Source organism: Sus scrofa, chromosome X (genome assembly GCF_054392235.1).
Source record: "Sus scrofa isolate SSC_HxYL_T2T_F1_AM1 chromosome X, Sscrofa_HxYL_maternal_Yorkshire_Landrace_v2.0, whole genome shotgun sequence".
Taxonomy (NCBI): domain Eukaryota; kingdom Metazoa; phylum Chordata; class Mammalia; order Artiodactyla; family Suidae; genus Sus; species Sus scrofa.
This window is the reverse complement of record NC_139401.1, coordinates 84,651,919-84,675,670: the sequence shown is the minus strand read 5'-3', so window position 1 is coordinate 84,675,670 and position 23,752 is coordinate 84,651,919. Positions and strand designations below refer to the sequence as shown.

General features: G+C 34.0%; 1 protein-coding gene across 50 annotated transcripts in view; it reads right to left on the bottom strand.

Annotated features, from left to right (window-relative positions):
• The window catches only part of PCDH11X (protocadherin 11 X-linked), a 728,596-nt gene that overhangs the window by 667,888 nt on the left and 36,956 nt on the right, over positions 1-23,752 (bottom strand). For 42 of the 50 annotated variants that reach the window (XM_085006470.1, XM_021080411.2, XM_085006456.1 and 39 more), the window contains one exon: positions 13,220-13,803. The exons of the other annotated variants lie outside the window; for them this stretch is intronic. In XM_085006470.1, coding sequence (XP_084862596.1) covers positions 13,220-13,759 — 540 coding nt within the window. In that variant the 5' untranslated portion in view covers positions 13,760-13,803. The remainder of the gene's footprint in view (positions 1-13,219; positions 13,804-23,752) is intronic. 50 annotated transcript variants of the gene reach the window in all.

Sequence of the window (23,752 nt, the reverse complement as noted above, 5' to 3'; positions counted from 1 at the left end):
GTTTTTAACTTCATTTTTATTATCATCAGAATTATTTAGCTTTGTAGCAACTGCTGCTAACTCTATTAACTAGATATTTGAATATAATTCAATTATTTTTTATTAGTGACTATGCTAAAATATTCAGCCAATCTCTAGGAATTAAAGAGAGGTTTCAAAATAAACATACTTGAAATGTGTTTACTAGTTCATTGAATAACTTCGCTTTTCATGGATAATGTCATATAAAAATCAGTAATCCTGATATGTGCAAATGAATTTTAAAATAAAATTCTACATCACATCTGGTTTAATGACTCAATCTGTATAGAACAGTCTAGGATTAAACTTTAAATGTATCGGAGTTCCCATCATGGCTTAGTGGTTAATGAATCCAACTAGGAACCATGAGGTTGCAGGTTCGATCCCTGGCCTTGCTCAGTGGGTTAAGGATCCCGCTTTGCCGTGAGCTGTGGTGTAGGTTGCAGATGCAGCTGTGGCTCTGGCGTAGGCCGGCGGCTACAGCTCCGTTTTGACCCCTAGCCTGGGAACCTCCATATGCCACGGGAGCGGCCCATGAAAAGGCAAAAAGACAAAAAAAAAAAAAAAATTTTAAATGTATCTTTAGAAAAATGATTAGCTGGACTAGAATCATATAGAGGCACTCTCAAGTCACCATCAGAATATACTTGATATATTTACTATATAATATATAGTTATCCTATATATAATAAAATTTTCTGATGGTGACAAGTTCCCATATTTATATATTTAAAAATATGTATATCTAATACATATATGTATAATCTTCAAAACCCTGACTGAAATCCAGGCAAACTGATGAAGAAAACCAAAGCATATGATGCAAAAATAATTAAATGATTATTGGTGACATCATGTTTTTTTAATGTTAGTGAGTGGAGAAACAGCAACATAGTACAATTTGATAGTGCATTCATAGTATCAGTTACTCTCAAATCAGTAAAATAAAGGTAAATATAAACTATTCTGTTAAAATTATTTATGAAGACTATTCCATGCTAATAAAATCACTATTCCTCTCCTAGAAAAACCACTCAAGGTTCTTATCTACAACTTTATTCTTAGTTTGAAGAGAACTGCAAGAGTCAGAAAGAGAAGGACAAATACCATATGATATCACTTATATCTGGAATCTAATAAACATACAAATGCACCTTTCTACAGAAAAGAAACTCATGAACTTGAAAAACAGACTTGTGGTTGCCAAGGCAGACAGGGAGGGAGTGGGATGGACTAAGTTCGGGGTTAGTACATGCAAACTATTGCATTTGGAGTGGATAATCAATGAGATCTGCTGTATAGCACAGGAAACTATATCTAGTCACTTGTGATGTAACATGATGGGGAATAATGTGAGAAAAATAATATATATATATTCTTTTACATGTATATTCTTTTATATATATATATATTCTGGGTCACTTTGCTGTACAGCAGAAATTGACAGAACATTGTAAATCAAGTATAAGAGAAAAATAAAAATCTTAAAAAAAAAAGAAGTGCTGGAGGTTTTCTAACTCATTAACTATTTAGGCTATACTCAAATGGCCCCTAGATAAATAGCTATTTAATGAAAACTGTAGAAAAGGAGAAATGGGATAACATTTAACTTAAAACCTTGTTTAGAACCATGGCCAGAAGTCTAAGCCCTCCTAATTTTTATGAGTGAAAGCTTGGAAGCAAAGATCAGATAGTGTTCATATAGTTGAATAATGATTAAGGACATCTTATGTCCAAAATAAAAGAATTTTTAATACAGTTACATCTGTTTTCCATGCCATTCTCTTGCCTATTTAGCTTTAACGAACACTATGTGAGATGAATAATGTCAGCTCAGAAAAGGATTCATCCTATATAAATTTTAGGATAGCATATGCTGCCAGATAATTCTTCACAAGCTAATCTTATGCCAGTTGAGCTAACTCAGAATTGTTCACCTGAGAATGTTCAGCTAAAATAAGTGGAGAATCCAGTTTGAGTATGTGCAAGTACTAGTTTACTTCACTGATGTTATGCAGGAAGTGGCAGCTCTCTGGCTCAAGGTTTTTCAGACCTTCAGGAAGACGTGGAAACATAAAATGGCAAAGAAGAAATTAATCTAGGTATTTTGGGTTTTCTGCATTGTGAATATATATCCTGTTGTCCCTGTTTAATTATTGAGTAACACCTTTCACTTTCAAAATTGTCCTTATTTGGAGGATAAATTATGTGGTTACTCTCATTTTATATACAATGAAAATAGTTAAGAGAAAATCAGATGAGGAAAAAGTAGAGGTAAAAAAAATACACAAAAAGATATACAGAAAGAACTCAATGATAATTCTTTTAATCTACAATTTGTCCACTGTCTCTGTGGAAATCATTTGAGAAAACAACACTTGAAATTACTACAAATATTGCCTAAGAAATAATCAAAATAAGCAGCCATCTTTTAAAGCAACTACTAATAACTGCAACTAGGTCAGCAGATCCAATTATTTGTGAAATGGAAATTGCTAAACGTGTGAAAGCACAGAGTTATGCAGTCAATTATTTGTGGAGAAGAAAACAATGAGAAAATCTTTCAATATCACACTAACAAAATACAAAAGCTATTGTTAGTAAAAAGAATTGTCATTAATTCAGTGTGGCAATGCACTGTAAATATGGGTAAATCAACTATCACTAACTCATTGGAGCAATCAAGTTTAAGAAAGCTTAACAGCTGCAGCACATGAAACAATTGCCAATAAACTGTGTAGCAAAGAATGAAGTTATGTAAGGCAATAGTTTATGTTCACTTTCAGCTGTATCTAATTAATAAACTATACCTTAAAATGGGGAAAAAACACAAAAATAATTGCTTTGCCAAATTCCACAGTTGTCTGCTAATATCAGGATGTTATTTGGTAAAATGCTATTTTTATATTAATCAATACCCAAATAAGGCTAGGCACTAATTTTTGGGGTATGTAGAAGATTATCCCAGATAGGAGTCAATTTTTTTTTTTGCCTCAAACCTTTAACAGTTCAGATTATAGAAGACCAGATATATTTAAAGTCAAGCATCAAACAAATGAAATTTTTAATTACTTTAAATTACTTAAATTCGCCATAGTATGGTTATATTTATGTAGCCAAATACAGCTCAAGAAGTCATGTCTGTTAGATAGCAAAGAAATCATATTTCTAAGAGTTAAAGAGATTAAACTCTCAGTTTTATTAATCTACCCATTTTGCATGTAAACTGGTTTTCTAGGTGAGACCTCTAGCTTTATAAAAAAATCCATTCATTATAAGAGTTAGTTATTTGATTTTAAGCATTATTTGAAGGACTAAGGCAAAACTCTAGACAGTTACATGTGCCTGAGAACTCAAGATGGGTTTTCTGGAGAGAATAGATTTCAGAGTAATGTCTAGAATCCTAAAAGCTACAGATGGATAAACTAGTTCAGCCTAAATAGAAGCCAGACAACAATGTTCCAACTAAGTGCCATATATACCAGCCCCAATGAGGAAATTCTCACTTTTTCAGTCCCACGAGTTTAGGGGCATTCTAGTTAAAGGTGCATTCTCATACAGTGGCTTCCAAAGGCTTAAAAATAAGATGAGTCATTGCTACTACTTCAACTTAATTGGAATCTAGGATAATGATGTATTTTAAGGGATGATATGATGTTAAAGGAAATGATAGGGCTATCTGTAGCTGATCCTTTAGGAATCACTTTCCTCGCAGTAAAATTAAAGGTCTGAATTGCCTCCTGAAACTCACAAAATCTGTTAAATATTTAAGTCCTCAGAGAAAAATCAGAGTGATACCACTAAATCAAGAATATAATAATCGACGTCAGAGTCTTACCTTTTTGTGTATTCAACCAACCTAAGTAGCCTTCATTTTATATCTATTTATTTATTTATTGAAAGGAGTTGAATATCTGAGGTAATTGAATATTCATTAGTTTGTAACTAAACGTGATATTTTCCAGGTTTTTGTTAGCTACATGCACTCTCATATTCATTCATACAATCATTCAGAGACTTCAATAAAGCACTATGTTCAACTAAAAGTAATAAAGTTCTAAACTGCTTTATTTATAATCCATTAATTTTCTTATTTATGCATCCCTGGATTGTCTAGAGCATCACTTTGTTCTTCTGTTAACTATTTACTTAATTATTTTCCTTACTGACAGCAAAATTCTTCTTGACCCTGACTAAGCCATTTTAAATCAATGTTTCTAAGTAAACTCTCGTCCTCAGAGAATATAATGGCCATCTTCATAAGCCAGGAAAACATACTAGTATCCATGAAAGGCTAATTCTAGCATATCTCCTGCAAGAAAAATGATATTTAAAACTTATTTAGGAGTTCCCATAGTGGCTCAGTGGCTAATGAACCTGACTAGTATTCATGAGGATGCGGGTTCGATCACTGATGTGTTAAGGATCTGGCATTGCCATGAGCTGTGGTGTAGGTTGCAGAAATGGCTCGGATCCCATGTTGCCATGGCTGTGGCATAGGCCAGCAGCTACAGCTCCAATTCAATCTCTAGCCTGGGAACCTCCATATGCCATGGGTGCAGCCCTAAATAGACAAAAGACCAAAAATAAATAAATAAATAAATAAATAAAGCCTATTTAATTTAGCATGATTAAAAACTCTAAAATTCAAAATTTTTATTACATATCTCTCCTACAGAATCCACTGCAAAAAGACAATCGCTATTGACTCACGAGGAAAAAAAAGAGGAAAATAGAAAGAAAAAATTTCAGTGTGCAAAAAAGAAAAGACAAGATAGGACATCTTATTTTTTAAAATGGCGTATGAATGAGATGTAAATAAAGCAATTGCAGATGGTAGAAGCTGTATATGAGAAAGTATTCACATTAGCAGTATCATAGTCATATGGAGGGCCAGGAGGATGGAAAGACTAATGAAGAGAAGGAAACATTTGATCCAAGAGACAAGTTAAAGAAGGTAAGTTGAAGTTTGTTTTAAATTGAACTAGGTCCAGAAATAAATGCAGAACCAGTGCATTGATTGAGAAAGAAAGAATGTTGTCATATTTTTCTCTGCATACATATATAACATATATATGAAAAGTTTAGGTTGTAAAATAAGCTTTTTAAAGAGCATAAAGCATAATTTCAGAAAAACTGGGGAAGACTATAATTAATCTTAAATTATAGAGCAAAACCAATAACTATTGTTTATAGAACAGTTTAAGGCACTAAGCAAATTTTATATTTTTCTTATTTCATTAATTTTATAATATCCCTGTCTGCTGGATAAGGACAATTTTAATTTTTCCATTGTATAGGAGGGAAACTGGAATCATAGATAACATGTTTGAGAATTAAGGTAATAGAAAGACTCATGGAATTAACTCACAGGAATTAACATTTTCATCAAAAAGACTATTTCCAGGAGTTCCTGCTGTGACTCAGTGGGAACGAACCCAACTAGTATCCATGAGGATTCAGGTTAGACCCTTGGCCTCACTCAGCAGGTTAAGGGGTGTGTTGAGCTGTGGCATAGGCCAGTAGCTACAGCAGTGCTGATTTGACCCCTAGCCTGGGAACTTCCATATGCTGTGTGTGAAGCCCTAAAAAAAAAAGACAAAAAGTAAATAAAAAGATTTTATTTGCAGTCTCAAAACTGTTTTGCAGATAAACACTGGCAGAAAGCATCACTGCCATACTTGCTGATCTTCTAAAAAATAAAATGTCATAAATTAATGAAGGTGCTAAATAAAAATCTACTAAAAGTAGACTGGGAAATTTTAACTTTTCTGAAACTGTGAAGATTTGCTTAATGTCAGAATGAGCAATTTAAAATAAAATGTATTTTAAATGTAATAAATATGCTTTCTTCCTTACTATCGTTAATGTAGAAATATATTCCCCATAATGCCGTAATGTCCCTAATAAAGCTCCTTGGTCACAGTGACTATTTTTCAAACGTATTTTATCCCTCAAGATTTTGTACACTGGGCACTAAGTAAGTATATGTTAAATTAGATGACAGGAATTAGACTAAGAAAATATTTAGTACAACAATATTCCACTTTTTAGAGCTATACTTCATTCTGTTGGAAAGGCTTCAAACAATTAAATTCCATATTCAAAATAAGCAAAAGGATCAGAAATGTTCATGAGAATATCCTCCATAAAATAAAACTCCTGAGTAAAAGAGATCTCAAGGACGAATGTAAATTAGGTTAGATAACCCAAAATTTCATCTTATATATTCAACTTTTAAAACTCCTTCTCTTGTTGAATAAAACAAAGTTTAAAATTACTTTTTTCAAAATTCTTGTATTTGTATTTCCTATTATGTAACTTTGTACTACTTTTCTTAGTTTACCTGCAAGTTTACAGACGTCTACACACAGTGATTAAGATTTAATACCACTAATGAACAGATAAAGAATATGTGGTACATATGTACACATACTGGACTATAGCTAGAATATTACTCAGCCATAAAAAGAATGAAATAATGCCATTTGCAGCAACATGGATGGACCTAGAGACTCTCATACTAAGTGAACTTTAAGTCAGAAAGAGAAAGACAAATACCATACATAGATATCACTTATATCTGGGATCTAATAGACAGCACAAATGAACATTTCCACAGAAAGAAAATCATGGACTTGGAGAATAGACTTGTGGTTTCCAAGAGAGAGGGGTATGGAGTGAGATGGACTGAGAATTTGGGATTAATAGATGCAAACTATTGCCTTTGGAATGGATTAGCAATGAGATCCTGCTGTGTAGCACTGGGAACTATGTCTAATCACTTATAATGGAGCATGATAATGTGCGAAAATAGAATGTGTACATGTATGTGTAACTGGGTCACCATGCTGTACAGTAGAAAAAAATTGTATTGGGGAAATAACTACTAAAAAATAATAATAATAAAACAAAACAAAACGTATAATACCACTAAACATTTTAAAGGAGAGAAATAGGTTTCTTATGACTGATAATCTAGAATTACATCTTATATTTCACAACAAATGAAAAGTATATGGATGACTATAGTTTTATTGTTTTAGTTACTAAAAGACATATTTCTGTTTGCATACACTTGGATATTATATTTTGATGCATTGAGCTCTCTAGTAATGAACATTTAACTTTTATGGATAAAATACATTGTCACATAATTGCAGAATAATGTTGGTGGAGATTTTTAATTTCTGCAAGCAAAAGAGCAATACATAAAGAACATTTCAAAAATAGTTACTTAAGCACTATGTCATAATTACATTGAACCTAATACTTTACTTCCTCTGGCACCTTCTACCGGCATTCAGAAGCTAAAAGACACTTAGACAAAGATATACTGAAATTTAATTTGTGGTCAAAGCAATTTATTTGATCTATTATGCTATTGAATTACTCACACATTTTTATTGAGTTATGAAGATGACTGTTAACTAATAAATGCAAAGAGAGCATTTATGGCATTTGATTTTGAAATGAGAATTATCTTTCATACGAAATTTACATTTTTGCTAAAGAATAATTTATTCAAAATTGGTCCAAATTCACACAAAAGCATAATGCTATATAAATTATTTTACTGCTCAAATTAAATCAAAATAAGAAATTTCCCCCAAAATGACCTTATTGCTTTATCATCACTTCTGAAGAAGTTATTACCTTTGGTACAAAAATTTTACTGATCCATCAATTTTTTTGGTCTAAGATTCAATGAAAGATCATACTTCAGAGTGTTGTTATATAGTCAGTATATAGTGGTGTAGACAAAAAGAATAATTTATGCTGAACTAACTACCCACATTGGAACAAACATTCATTATCTTAGATTATTAGTATTGATCAGAATTATGAGAGCCAAGTAGATCTGTATAGCCATACCTCATGTTTTCATTAAAGAGTCCTATACCAAAGAATTTTGTCTTGTATAAATGTATATTTATTTAGCTTTTAAGTAATTCCCTTTGGCAGACACAAAATTAAACATCAAATTGTTTTTTATTTAGAGAGAGTGAATAATGGAATAACAACAGATGAAATAAACCTGTAACTAATTTTAATTGACATAAAATTTAGACATTTCTTATAGTTATCATCAGGTCAAAGGGCAGAATGTGAGTAAATTAATCAAACTTGGGGACACATTTGCTGTTCAGAATCTCATTTTATAAATTCTAGAATTGAGCTATCTGAAATGTCCTACATATATGTGGTTTATGTGGAACTATTAATAACGTGTATTTAATAAAAGGCATTAGTGGGCTATGAGTATTAACCAAGACTCTGATAATAGCAATGAAATCAAAAGTTACTTAATCCTATTAGTGTCACACTCTCATTTTAATAAGACCTGACAGCATTAATAAAGATCCGTTCATGAAGAGAGTGAGCCTCATGTTGTCATTTTTCCCTACTGGATGTGCACTTTGATAACCTTCCGCTTTCAGGGACCTAATGGTCATTAGCATTTGATTGTCATCTCTTTTGCTTTTTAGCACAGATCAAAAATGTTAATCTGCACGTCATGGAATTCAGATAATATAAAATGAAGTTATCTTAAAGCCGAAAGGATGGACTTCCAAATAATACTTTATTTTATAGTTGGAAAAATGGAGGAAATCTCTATATTCAAACTTTATCTCCAAAATATATTATTTGATGTCTCATTCTTGGCAATTTAGTATTCAAGATTACTAAATATAATGGTAGATAAGTTTTTCACAATTTGAATTTTCTAATCCCAGATTTTAAAGAAAATCTAAATCTAATCTTAGTTTCTTAAGTAAATCCAAGCTCTTGATCAACAGGGAAGATGTTTGGTTCTCATTTATTCCATATATAGTTGTGAGTCTTGGCCAATCACATCCACCCAGTTTATTTAGTTTTAAAAGTAAAGACCAAATGTATCTTATTTTAAATAAAATAGAAACAAGGGCCCAAACCTTGATGATGTGAAAAGACTCCTCAAGACTGAATTTTTTTTGAAGTGGATGGAAAGATGAGGATGCTTTATGAGATGGGCAAAAATGTGTTGAAGGCTTTGCGTGGGGTCACCAGTCTGAAAAAAACTTGATCTTCATGATGCTCTGCCAGCACAGTCAACTTTTGAAACATTGTCACCCCTGCCTCGAGGGGCCCAATCAACACACTGTCACTGGGCTAGTATAGAAATACTACTGTTGATACATGTGAGGGAAGAGGAAAATCTGAAGCAGAAAATGAAGATATATGTAGCATCATTACACAAACTAATTTCCCCTGAGTTCCAACCATGGGAAGAAGTAGGTCCCTGTGGTTTGTATCCATATCCTGAGTCAGACTAGGTGCTTGAAGTATATTTCTATTTGTGAAAATACTGGCTTCCCTGACAAGTCTTTGAATATGAAAAAAAGCTTTATAAATAACAGGACATCAGAATAATACAATGGAATTTAAAGAAATACTGTAATTTCCTACTCCTGGACAACAACTCTATCAAATACTACAAGGACTTAATTGTATATATACAGATGCAGATAATTATATATATATATATATATATGTTACACACTGTGTACATTTGTATGTATAGTGTATACATTGTATATAATATATATTTTATAAGATATATAAAATGACATATATACATCTATGTGTGTGTCTATATAGAATATATGTGGATATAAATCTTTAGCATAAGTAGTTCAAATTAAGGGAAATGATATCAAAATATCATGGGGAATTCTCATTATTATATGTCTTTACTTGAAACAGGGAAAAGAGGTTTCACTTCTAGATTTTAAGTGACAGTTCACATCAGAAACTTTTATAGATGAATCATTTTTTTCTTTAGAGTAACCTAATTTTTCAAAAAATTGAAAATTAACCTTGCCAAGGTCACATAAATAAGTTTTATTTTAACATAATTTTCTTTTTACAAAGCAGAATCACTTGGTGATCATGTTATTCATTTCTCACTTTCTTTTTCTTTTTTTCTTCTTCCTTCCTGTTAAGTCATGAACTTGCTATGATCTACCCCAAAGGTTTGTCTGCCTGCCTTTCTGTGTATCAATCAAATCTAAGAGTCAGAAGACCTTATTCTGGTTCCCAGTTCTATAATTTACTGGTCATATGATCATAAATGAAATAAATTATTACTCTTTCTGACTCCTATATATTTTTCCATTTTAAATACTTAAAATGTGGGATAATAATGCTTTCCATGTTTATGTCAAGGCACACCTTATATCATAAAAATGCATAAATTAAATAAAAAATCTATTAAAGTTTTGAAGATTAATACTGTAAATTTTGTCTTATGCTACTTTTTATTATATACATTTTGATATATTTATCAAATGCTTTTATTATAAGGTAATTATCTTAAGTCAGTTAACATAGAATTGTCAATAGCAAGAACATTTCATGTGTAAATTGACCTAATTTTTCCTAGAATTTTTCTCTATATCATCCCTTTGTTATCTGAACTTTTCATATAAATTTTATATTTCCTTAGTTAAGATAAAGTGTGATTTTGCTAGTTTTGTCTATTCAACAAAAATAGAATAATATTAATGAAATTCTCATCTTATTCTACAGGACTGAGGGCCTTTACATTATTATGGTTGGCCTACTTATTTTCAAATTAACATTTATTAAAGTTTATGGATGAATCATAACATATTTCTTTTCTTTCTTTTTATTTAAACTCCCTATCCACCCCCCCCCCCCACCAAGCGAACGTACCACCTTCATGCATGATAAGACCTTCTTGTAAGTCAAAGGGCACTCAGTTAACCCATGTCATGACCTTCTGAAAGCCCAGGGCTATGCTTTGTGTTTCATACTCATTATTTTTAACAAGCGGTCAGGACAGTATTTGCCCATGGGGCCATACAAATGCTCTAGTACTTTTAGGTACATCATATAGTTCACTTTTGGCTTATCACACACTCTAAAATAGGATGAAATTTTAGAGCATATCTATTTCTAAGACTCATCTAAGAACCTCTAGTGAGTCTGCCTTTATGTCACTTGCTGAAAATCTTTGAAAGAAGTTCAAATGAAAATAGATTTTAACGAACTGAAATTAAGCTAGTGGGTTTGTTTTATGTGAATTTGTTAAGCAGCTTTTAAGACAAATCAGAAATATCTTTAGTTAACATGCCCTGAGGGAGATATGACAAAATTATTCTTTGAGTAAAGCTTTGAATTTCAAAATAACATTTTTGTTAGGATGGTTGGGTGGAGAGACCCTATTACCACTTCCTGATTTAAATCTGTTAAGGTCCCATTTTGCTTTTAACCTGTCAATTTCCAATTTCCAAACAAACTTCTTCTTTGTTTAGGCTCTGCTCTCCAATACGGTAGCCACTTACCACATGTGGCTATTAAAATTAAGATTAAGAAAAATTAAACATTCAGTTCTAACCACATTTCAAGTACTGAACAGCTACATGTGGCCAGTAGCTACCATATTGGATACCACAGATTATAGAACTTCCTTCATCACTGCAGAAAGTTCTATTGGACAGTGTGTTTTTTCAGAGATAGTATCCACTCAGCTACACAACTTATTATTTAAAGTAATAAGCCTCACATTTCTATAAACAGTCGAATGTTTCAAAGCATCTCCAAAAATCTTCTATGCATCTACCCTGTACTTAGTGCTTATTCTTCCCAATTTATATCATCATCCTTATATTATGACTGAAGAAACTAAAAGTCAGCAAGATTAAGCTGGAGATGGCTTGTTAGTTGGTGGTAAGCACAAAGCTGTGATCCTTATCTTTCTGACTCCTGCATGTTTTTCCATTTCATTAGATAAGGAGTTTCCATTGCAGAGACGTTACCTAAAGATGCTAATTTAAAAATCAGCAATCCCTTTTCAGATTTTACTTTTTATATTCACACATAAATCTGCATTTCACTTGAAATCACTCAAAAGATCTGTAGAGTTTGATTTCTGAATGTATTTATAAACAAATATATCTTCACAACATATCAGCATCATCTAAGCAGTCTTCCAATATTGTTCATCCTCCAAGCTAAGACCTTCAGCTGATATACCTCACCATATCTTATTTATGCGTTCTTTGAACATTTTTAACATTAGTCACTATGATAATCATAATATGGTACTGAATAGTCAGAAAATGTTTATAAAACTTTGAAAATCCCTTGGCCATATCTGTACTATATCTGCACATTTGTTCTTTTACCATTTGCCAAGATCATTCAGGTACACTGTATTATTTCACTGTATTATTTCACAGCCAAATCAGAGTTTTCTACTACTCTATATACCATATAGGTAATCATCCATTCACTTGGTAAGTGCAGGCCCTCTGCACATATTTCAAAAAATACCAAATATTCCATCTATTCTTCCCTTTGTATTATCCACCCCAAGACCCAAATCATACCAGAATGGTTTCTTCAGGTTAACTGAAGCTTTTTGGCTAAAAAACTTACTTTACAGTAAATGAGTGTTCTGTGATTTCAAAGAATTGGAACAAAATGAAATTATTTAATATTAACACATGGCTAAAATATAATCTCATTTTGTGACTCAGGAGATACTTAAAGATCTTGCCTTGACTTGAAATTAACATAAAAAATATTTGTTATTACTCCACATATGTGTAGAAATGCTAGTAATAACATGTTCTAAAATAAATTTATTTGGTATCTTTTCAAATAGCAAGATAATGCTTTCTGTCTAAAGTAATAACTAGGAAAAACTGAGAGGTTTGTAGATTCATTCTTGACATTTAGATTTGCTTGTTTAGGCCATGTTTGAGACAGAATCATGACTAGACAGATTAAAAGTAAGATATTGGGTAGGATATTGATTTGTAAACAGCAAGGCTGAGCTCCTTATCCAACCCCTATAACAGATTGTTAGTGGAAATACAAACAACTGCTTGAAAATGAATATACATAAAATGAAGATTCATAAACCCCATGCAATTGCAAAAACTGCATTGATAAATTTTCTACACTATGCTTTGATTAAACTGAAAAATTGTGGTGATGGCTTACTCAAAAATTACTCAAATTCACCAGGGGTTTGGGATGGAAATGATATAAAATAGGGTTGTGATGATCGATGTACAGCTATAAATGTAATAAAATTCACTGAAAAAAAAAAGATACGCTAAGATCCTTTTTTTTTCCCTTTTAAAAAATGAGCTATATTTAACAAAGTATTTTTAAAACACACCTTAATTAGATGATAGTTTTGAACTCCGTTTATTCCTGTGTCAGGATCAATGGCCGCTGGGAGAGCATACCGAGAATTTATAGCCGAGTTCTCTGGAATTGATATGTTGATAACTGTTGCTGGGAATAAAGGTGCATTATCATTTATATCTTCTATCAGAAAACGTATCTTAACCAGTCTAAATATTTCATCAGGCAGAACGGCGACCTCCACCTCATAAAAGCAATGAGCATCCACCACGATACCAGCACATAATTTCTCACGATCAATGCGAGCTCCAGTAGTGAAGATCTCACCAGTACCCTCTTCAATTCGAATCAGTGGCACATCCCCAGTCTTATACACTAGCTTGAACTGCATAGGAGTTGTTAGGGACCTGTCTGGAATTAGCGACAAGTTGAGGTCTTTCAGCAAGTCGCCTATTAGGACGTTTTCTGGCATTTCTTCCCGGATAGTGTAGTTCTTCTCCTGGGCGCCAGATTGAAATACGATGCATGCTAACAGGACCGCAAATATATACGTCCCGGACAACAAGTCCATACCAGGCTCGATTGCACTAGTTCCTTCTATCAGTCCACAGAGAACTGTCAAAGAGAAAAGACCAAAAGAAAGAGAAGACAAAGAGGAAGAGGAAGAAGAAATTATTAAAGCCAAGCATTAAATGTATGTTAAATACTGTTTTAAATTAAAATCATTAAATGAAAATACTAGCACAATAGACACTGTTAAATAAACTAATGACAGGTTTGCTTTGAATCTGATATTATGCATTTTTTATTAAGATGAAAGGTAAATTAAGCAAGATACCTTGATTAATTAAGAGACCCAGAGTATTTATAAAGGTGTTCACTACATAAAAATATATATATAAATATATAAAAGATAAAATATATAAAAGATAATCTTATAACCAGGTAGTTAAAAGTAATAAAAATAATTTAAGACATTTAATTCAATAGTTAATGAAAAGTAAAGGGCTATTTGTTATTAACAACAAAAAAATAATCATTTACTCCATTATAATATGGTTTTCAAATGCAATTTTTCTGTATGTAGTGAATGTTTTATAGAGTATTCCATGTGTTCAGCTCTGGGCATCAAAATATAAATATTGATCTAGATTAAGAAGTCTGGATTAAAGAAAGAGGAATCATGTAAAAAGGGGATTAAAGTTATTCTATGGGTAAGAGGAACAAGAATAGGCTTACAATTACAGAGAGGCAACTTTCGGATCAACAAAAACAAGTGCCTATTAAAGCATTCTGGAAAAATGTTTTCAGGAGATACTGAATTCCATATATTTGAAAGAACTGAGAGAAGCCATATCATCAGTTTAGATCTACATATTTATGATTTGTTAGACAACATCCAAACATTCAATAAGAGAACTGGATTAGAAGACATCACAACTCTGGGAATTTGTTTATAGATTGCATGAAGAAGTCCATGTGGAAATGAGTTTTCACATCTATAAACTGACATAAGAATTACCCAGATACAAGCAACAGCTTGACTAGGGTTTAAAAATAAGAACGGCATTTTAAAAGACTTTACCAAGAGTCAAAAAACAAACAACATCTCTGGCTGCTTCCCCCCCCCCCCTTTGCTTATTATTTTCCGTTCACTGAAATTTGCCTTTTTTTTTTTTTTTTTTTTTGTATTTTTAGGGCCGCACTCACAGTTCATGGAGGTTCCCAGGCTAAGGGTTCAGTCGAGCTGTAGCTTATGGCCTACATCACAGTCACAGCAATGCAGGATCCAAACCGTATCTGTGACCTACACCACAGCTCAGAGCAATGTCGGATCCTTAACCCCGCTGAGTGAGGCCAGGGATCGAACCCTCAGACTTGGGATACTAATTGAATTCATTACCCCTGAACCATGATGAGAACTGTGAAATCTGCCATTTTATTTTAGTTCTCTAGTTCTTCTGAAAAAATTCAATAAGGCATTTTTATTTCTTTATAATTTGCAAATTTTGTTTTCAATTTCCTTTATTAATTCTCAATTACACTTCTCGATTTGATTTGTTGGATACAGTCTCAATTTCATACATTAAATATCTTTTAATATCTAGTATATGAAATATTTTAATACATTTCTTGATGTTATTTGTAGGTAATATACTATATAAAAACAAAGTGAAATTTGTATTTCACTACATTAAACCCTATCAGATATTTTATTTTTATAATTAAGTAGGGATTAATGCAGCTATCAGGTCATTCATAAGTTTTAAAGGATCAGCTGACAGATAGCCATTTAAAAATCCATTACTTAAAACTATTAATTCATATAGGTGTCTAATTAAAGAAGTGCTCATTTTTTCTTGGTAATTGATAACCAGTTAAAAAATTTACAAAAATTTTATTAATAGTTCTAAAAACAGGAGGACTCATGAAATGGTATAAATAATTTACTACAGATATTACTGATTAGGCCAGACATTGTATTACATTAAATAACTTTAGAAACTGTGCATATTGACAGTCCTGAAGACACAAAACTAGGGAGAAAGACCCAGTCCGGTATGCCCTCAGGAAGTCCTCCTTTGCTTCAAAGAAACACTGTTAGCCCCATCAACACACCAGAAAAGCCACACTGCCTCAAAAAAGATTGACCAACAACGCCAGCCCTCAGGAAATATTCCACGGCAGTGACAAGGCAAACACTGCCTGATCACAGAGAGTACAACTCCCTCAGGAGAAAGAAAACAACAAGCAAGATGAAGAAGCTGAGAAACCACCCCCAGTCAAACCAACAAGACAACTCACCTAAAGCAGCCAACAATGAAACAGATCTCTGCAGTCAGACAGACCTGGAGCTCAAAAGAGAAATAGTGAAAATACTGAAGGAATTAAGAGAAGATATGAACAGTAATGCAGATACCCTCAGAAAGGAACTAGAAAATATAAGGAGGAGCCAAGAAAAACTAGAACATTCATTTGCAGAGATGCAAACGGAACTAAGGGCAGTAAAAACCAGAATGAATAATGCAGAAGAACGAATCAATGATATGGAAGATAGAATAATGGAAATCACTCAATCTAGTCAACAGACAGAAAACTGAATCAAAAAACTGGAAAGCAATATAAGAGACCTATGGGATAATATAAAGCAGGCCAATCTACGCATAATAGGAATTCCAGAAGGAGTAGAAAAAGATAAGTGAATGGAAAATATATTTGAAGAAATTATCACTGGAAACTTCCCAAATCTAAAGGATACTGGATTCAAGATACAAGAAGCACGGAGGGCCCCAAACAAACTGAACCCAAACAGACCCACACCAAGACACATCATAATAAAAATGGCAAAAGTTAGTGATAAAGAGAGGATCCTAAAGGGAGCAAGAGAAAAGCAGAATGTTACCTACAAGGGAACTGCCATAAGGTTATCAGCTGATTTCTCTACAGAGACACTACAGGCCAGGAGGGAATGGCAAGAGGTATTTAAAGTGCTACAAGGAAAAAATATGCAACCTAGAATACTCTATCCAGCAAGAATATCACTTAAAATAGAAGGGGAAATAAAATTTTTTTCCAACAAACAAAAACTTAAAGAATACAGCAACACAAAACCAAGGTTAAAGGAAATATTGAAAGGGCTTCTCTAAACCAAAAAGAAAGGAAGGAAAGGGAAGAAAAAAGAAAAGAAAAAAAAAAGAAGAAGAGGAAGAACTAGGACTGAGGAAACCGCAATCAGAGAGCAGTCACTCAAATAAGCCAGCATACAGATTTAATCATGAACATGCTTCAAACAAAATAAAATTAAAAAGAAAAAAATAAAAAAGAGTCATCAAAACCATAAAATGTGGGCAAGGGATGTTAGGAAGTAAATGGCTAAAACACACAATTATGGGAAGGGGTTAGCATACTTAAAAAACAGGGCAACCACAAGCCAAAACCAAATATTGCATTTGCAAAAAATGAAAAAAAAATACACTCAAGGAGATAATAACAGGAGACCATCCAACCAAAGAAAAAAGGAAGAATGGAGAACCATAGAATCAACTGGAACACGAGGTTCAAATGGCAATAAATAATCATCTATCAATTATCACCTTAAATGTCAATGGACTGAATGCCCCAATCAAAAGACACAGAGTGGCTGAGTGGATAAAAAGGCAAAAACCTTCAATATGCTGCCTACAAGAAACTCACGTAGGACAAAAGATACATATAGATTGAAAGTGAAAGGGTGGGGAAAAATATTTCACGCCAATAGACATGACAGAAAAGCAGGAGTCGCAACGCTCATATCAGACAAAATAGACTTTAAAACAAAAGACATAAAGAAAGACAAAGAAGGACACCACTTAATGATTAAGGGATCCATCCAAGGAGAGAATGTTACTATCATCAACATATATGCCCCAAATACAGGAGCACCCAGATACATACAACAAATATTAACAGACATAAAGGGAGATATTGATGAGAATACAATCAGAGTAGGAGACATTAATACCCCCCTCACATCAATGGACAGATCCTCTAGATAGAAAACCAATAAAGCAACAGAGATCCTAAAGGAAACAATAGAAAAGTTAGACTTAATGGATATCTTCAGGACACTACATCCAAAAAAAGCAGAATACACATTCTTCTCAAATGCTCATGGAACATTCTCAAGAATCGACCACATATTGGGACATAAAGCGAATCTCAATAAATTTAGGAGCATAGAAATTATCTCAAGTATCTTCTCTGACCACAATGCCATGAAATTAGAAATCAACCATGGGAAAAGCAAAGAGAAAAAACCTACTACATGGAGACTAAACAACATGATACTAAAAAACCAATAGGTCAATGAGGAAATCCAGAGGGAAATTAAAAACTACCTTGAAACAAATGATAATGAAGACACAACCTCTCAAAATCTATGGGATGCTGCGAAAGCAGTGCTCAGAGGGAAATTTATAGCAATACAGGCCTTTCTCAAAAAAGAAGAAAGATCCCAAATTGACAACTTAACTCTCCACCTAAATGAATTAGAAAAAGAAGAACAGAAAAGTCCTAAAGTCAGCAGAAGGAAAGAAATTATAAAGATCAAAGAAAAAATCAATAAAATAGAGACTCAAAAACAATAGAGAAAATTAATAAAACCAAGAGCTGGTTCTTTGAAAAGGTGAACAAAATTGACAAACCCCTGGCCAGACTCACTAAAAAGAGGAGAGAAAGAACCCAAATCACCAAAATTATAAATGAAAAAGGAGAAATCACAACGGATACAGCAGAAATAGAAAAACCCATAAGAGAATACTATGAACAACTATACGGCAACAAGTTTGACAATCTGGAAGAAATGGACAATTTTCTAGAATCTTACAGCCTGCCAAAACTGAATCAAGTAGAAACAGATCAACTGAACAGACCGATCACTAGAAATGAAATTGAAGAGGTCATAAAATCACTCCCTACAAATAAAAGTCCAGGACCAGATGGCTTCACAGGTGAATTCTATCAAACATATGAAGAGGAATTGGTGCCCATCCTCCTGAAACTCTTTCAAAAGGTTGAAGAAGAAGGAATACTCCCAAAGACATTCTATGAGGCCACCATCACCCTCATTCCAAAACCAGGCAGAGATACCACCAAAAAAGAAAACTATCGCCCAATATCATTGATGAATATAGATGCAAAAATTCTCAACAAAATCTTAGCCAACTGAATCCAACAACATACCAAAAAAATCATACACCATGACCAGGTTGGGTTCGTCCCAGGTTCACAAGGATGGTTCAACATACGCAAATCAATCAGCATCATACACCACATTAACAAAAGCAAAGTCAAAAACCATATGATCATCTCAATAGACGCAGAAAACGCATTTGACAAAGTCCAACATCCATTCATGATCAAGACCCTCGCCAAAGTGGGTATAGAGGGAATATTCCTGAACATAATCAAAGCCATTTATGGTAAACCCACAGCAAATATAATCCTCAATGGAGAAAACTGAAAGCCTTCTCACTCAAATCTGGAACAAGACAGGGATGCCCACTCTCACCACTGCTCTTCAACATAGTTTTGGAAGTACTAGCCACAGCAATTAGACAAACAAAAGAAATAAAAGGCATCCATATAGGAAGAGAAGAAATAAAACTGTCACTGTATGCAGCTGACATGATACTATACATAGAAAACCCTAAGGACTCAACCCCAAAACTACTTGAACTGATTAATAAATTCAGCAAAGTAGCAGGATATAAGATGAACATTCAGAAGTCAGTGGCATTTCTGTATACCAGCAATGAAATATTAGAAAAGGAATACAAAAATACAATACCTTTTAAAATTGTACCTCACAAAATCAAATACCTCGGAATACACCTGACCAAGGAGGTAAAGGACCTATATGCCGAGAACTATAAAACTTTAATTGAAGAAATCAAGAAGATGTAAAGAAATGGAAAGATATTCCATGTTCCTGGATTGGGAAAATCAATATTGTGAAAATGGCCATACTACCCAAAGCAATCTACAGATTCAATGCAATCCCTATCAAATTACCCATGACATTTTGCACAGAACTAGAACAAACAATCCAAACATTTAGATGGAACAACAAAAGACCCAGAATCGCCAAAGCAATCCTGAGAAACAAAAACCAAGCAGGAGGCATAACTCTCCCAGACTTCAAGAAATACTACAGAGCTACAGTCATCAAAACAGTGTGGTACTGGTATCAAAACAGACAGACAGACCAATGGACCCGAATAGAGAACCCGGAAATAAACCCTGACACCTATGGTCCATTAATCTTTGACAAGGGAGGCAAGAACATAAAACGGGAAAAAGAAAGTCTATTCAGCAAGCATTGCTGGGAAACCTGGACAGCAACATGCAAAGCAATGAAACTAGAACACACCCTCACACCATGCACAAAAATAAACTCCAAATGGCTGAAAGACTTACATATATGACAGGACACCATCAAACTCCGAGAAGAAAACATAGGCAAAACACTCTCTGACATCAACCTCATGAATATTTTCTCAGGTCGGTCTCCCAAAGCAATAGAAATTAGAGCAAAAATAAACCCATGGGACCTCATCAAACCAACAAGTTTTTGCACAGCAAAGGAAACCCAAAAGAAAACAAAAAGACAACTTTCAGAATGGGAGAAAACAGTTTCAAATGATGCAACGGACAAGGGCTTAATCTCTAGAATATACAAACAACTTATACACCCCAACAGCAAAAAAGCCAATCAATCAATGAAAAAATGGGCAAAAGACCTGAATAGACATTTCTCCAAGGAAGATATACAGATGGCCAGCAAACACATGAGGAAATGCTCAACATCGCTGATCATAAGAGAAATGCCAATCAAAACTACCATGAGATACCACCTCACACCAGTCAGAATGGCCATCATTAAGAAGTCCACAAATAACAAGTGCTGGAGGGGCTGTGGAGAAAAGGAAACCCTCCTGCACTGCTGGTGGGAATGTAAACTGGTACAGCCACTATGGAGAACAGTTTGGAGATACCTTAGAAATCTATACATAGAACTTCCATATGACCCCACAAGCCCACTCTTGGGCATCTATCCGGACAAAACTCTACTCAAAAGAGACACATGCACCCGCATGTTCATTGCAGCACTATTCACAATAGCCAGGACATGGAAACAATCCAAATGTCCATCAACAGATGATTGGATTCGGAAGAGGTGGTATATATACACAATGGAATACTACTCAGCCATAAAAAAGAAGGACATAATGCCATTTGCAGCAACATGGATGGAACTAGAGACTCTCATAGTGAGTGAAATAAGCCAGAAAGACAAAGACAAATACCATATGATATCACTTATAACTGGAATCTAATATCCAGCACAAATGAACATCTCCTCAGAAAGGAAAGTGATGGACTTGGAGAAGAGACTTGTGGCTGCCCGATGGGAGGGGGAGGGAGTGGGAGGGATCGGGAGCTTGGGGTTATCAGACACAGAATAGATTTACAGGGAGATCCTGCTGAATAGCATTGAGATCTTTGTCTAGATACTCATGTTGCAACAGAAGAAAGGGTGGGGGAAAAAATGTAATTGTAATGTATACATGTAAGGATAACCTGACCCCCTTGCTGTACAGTGGGAAAAAAAAAAAAGTAGGGAGAAAGAAACTTTACTATTTGCAATCAGTAATAGAATAAATGCATTTGTTTCAACAACTGAGATAGTTTGGGTCATGAATAGAACCAAGAAATGAGCTAAAGAGACTTGAAGCATCTCATTTCATAAATTTTTATCACAGAATTAAAAATTACATATTATGGGTCCAACCTGTTTCCTATAACTGGTTTTATTTATTGAAAAATGTTAAGTATAATAGTAAATATTGGGTAATGCTGAAGACATCTTCTATCTTAGTAAACAACACAAAAAGACTTGCCTGTGGTATTTTTAGCATCATTTACTCAATGATGAGCTTTGGGATTACATAATATAAAAACCTTTTCAAGATTCATTCTCTTGTGAATTACTGGGCTTATATTCCTTATGAATATGAGAATATAAATACCTCATTTTTACTTACTATGAGTTAATATGCATACATATACGTGTCCTATTGTGAATCTAGGACATCTAAAAGAATTTGAGTGTCTATGTGAGTAATTTTATAAATACTATGCAAACATAGGAGTTCCCATCATGGTGCAGCGGTTAACCAATCCAACTAGGAACCATGAGGTTGCGGGTTCGATCCCTGCCCCTGCTCAGTGGGTTAACGATCCGGGGTTGCCGTGAGCTGTGGTGTAGGTTGCAGACGCGGCTCGGATCCCGTGTTGCTGTGGCTCTGGCGTAGGCCGGCGGCTACAGCTCCGATTAGACCCCTTGCCTGGGAATCTCCATATGCCATGGGAGTGGCCCAAAGAAATAGCAAAAAGACAATAAATAAATAAATAAATAAATAAATAAATACTATGTAAACATAAGCAAAAATAAAAATGAGACAGTGATGATTCAAATTAAAACTACCACTCTGTTCTTATCTTACTCATAGGTATTACACATTATTACAACTGGCAGAAGAATACTACAGACCATTAATTTAAAAACATTGCATGAATGTTGCAATACCTCTACACAAGAGGAGGGATTAAGAAAGTGACCTAATTCTAAGCAATTCCCCTCTCCCACTCCATTCTAAGTATGTTCTACTCTACCTTTAATAACAGCATCAAAAAAACATTTTAAAATGTTTCATCACAAAATTCTTTCAGAGGTTTTTAAAACCAGGAAAAAAATTGTGAAAAAATAACTGAATTTTTAAAATTTAGGCAAATATACATACTGCAAATCTAGAAGGAATATTTACTGTCTAGTTAGTAAGTAGTTTCATGAAAGTGTAGTCACATTTTGAACAAATATTTAAGCAATTTGTATACGCCAGTCACTGTTGCGAGCACTGATAATAAATCAGTGAACAAAACAGGCAAAAACCTTTGCTTTCACCGAGTTTATATCTGATAATATAAATATTCCGAATGTCTTTGATTCAGTTTTCAACCAATGTATAACAAAGCCAACTCGGCCTCCATCAGGATGTTCAATCCCTGGCTTCACTCAGTGGGCTGAGGATCCGGCGTTGCCATGAGCTGTGGTGTAGGTCGCAGATGCAGCTTGGATCTGGCGTTGCTATGTCTGTGGTGTAGGCTGGCAGCTACAGCTCTGATTCAACAATTAGCCTGGGAACCTCTGTATGCCACAGATGCAGCCCTAAAAAGACAAAAAATAAAATAAATAAATAAATAAATATGGGTATCAAGAGTCAGTGCTTAATTTTAGAAAGATGATTAATTTAACTCAGATATTCAGGGAATATGCACATACCTTTACCTGGCTCTAATTTTCTCTCTCATGAACAAATGATAACTTTAGGAGTTCCAGTCTTTACTCAGAGGTTAACGAACCTGATTAGTATCCATGAGGATGCGGGTTTGATCCCTGGCCTCGGCTCAGTGGGTTAAGGATCCAGCATTTCCATGAGCTGCGGTGTAGGTCGCAGACGCATCTCAGATTCCGTGTTGCTGTGGTTCTGGTGTAGGTCAGCAGCTGCAGCTCCAATTTGACCCCTAGCCTGGGAACCTCCATATGCCACAAGTGTGGCCCTACAAATCCAAAAAACCCCACAAAACTTTAAATTTCTTTACTGTTCTCCCAACATCCCACTGCTACTATTGTGTATGGTTTAGTTTGGAAGTTAATAAGGAAGGTACAATGAAAGCAGATACAGAGACAAATTTTTCATCAAGTTTTAGCAGTGCCAGCATTATTTAAGTGATGTTTTTACAGGCAATATGTGGTGAGGGTTGGGTAGGCAATAGTCATAGTTGGAGGGACAGAATCATGAAAATCAGAGAAAGCAAAAGCAGAAACAAAATAAAAGGAACTCTGAAAGTTTAAGATATGAAAAGCAAAAATGCAAGTTTGTTTTATAGTCTCTGAGCAATTTAGTTCTAAAAAGGTAAGTAGGTAGGGGAACTAAGTCCTTACTCTATGCAATTCTAAAGA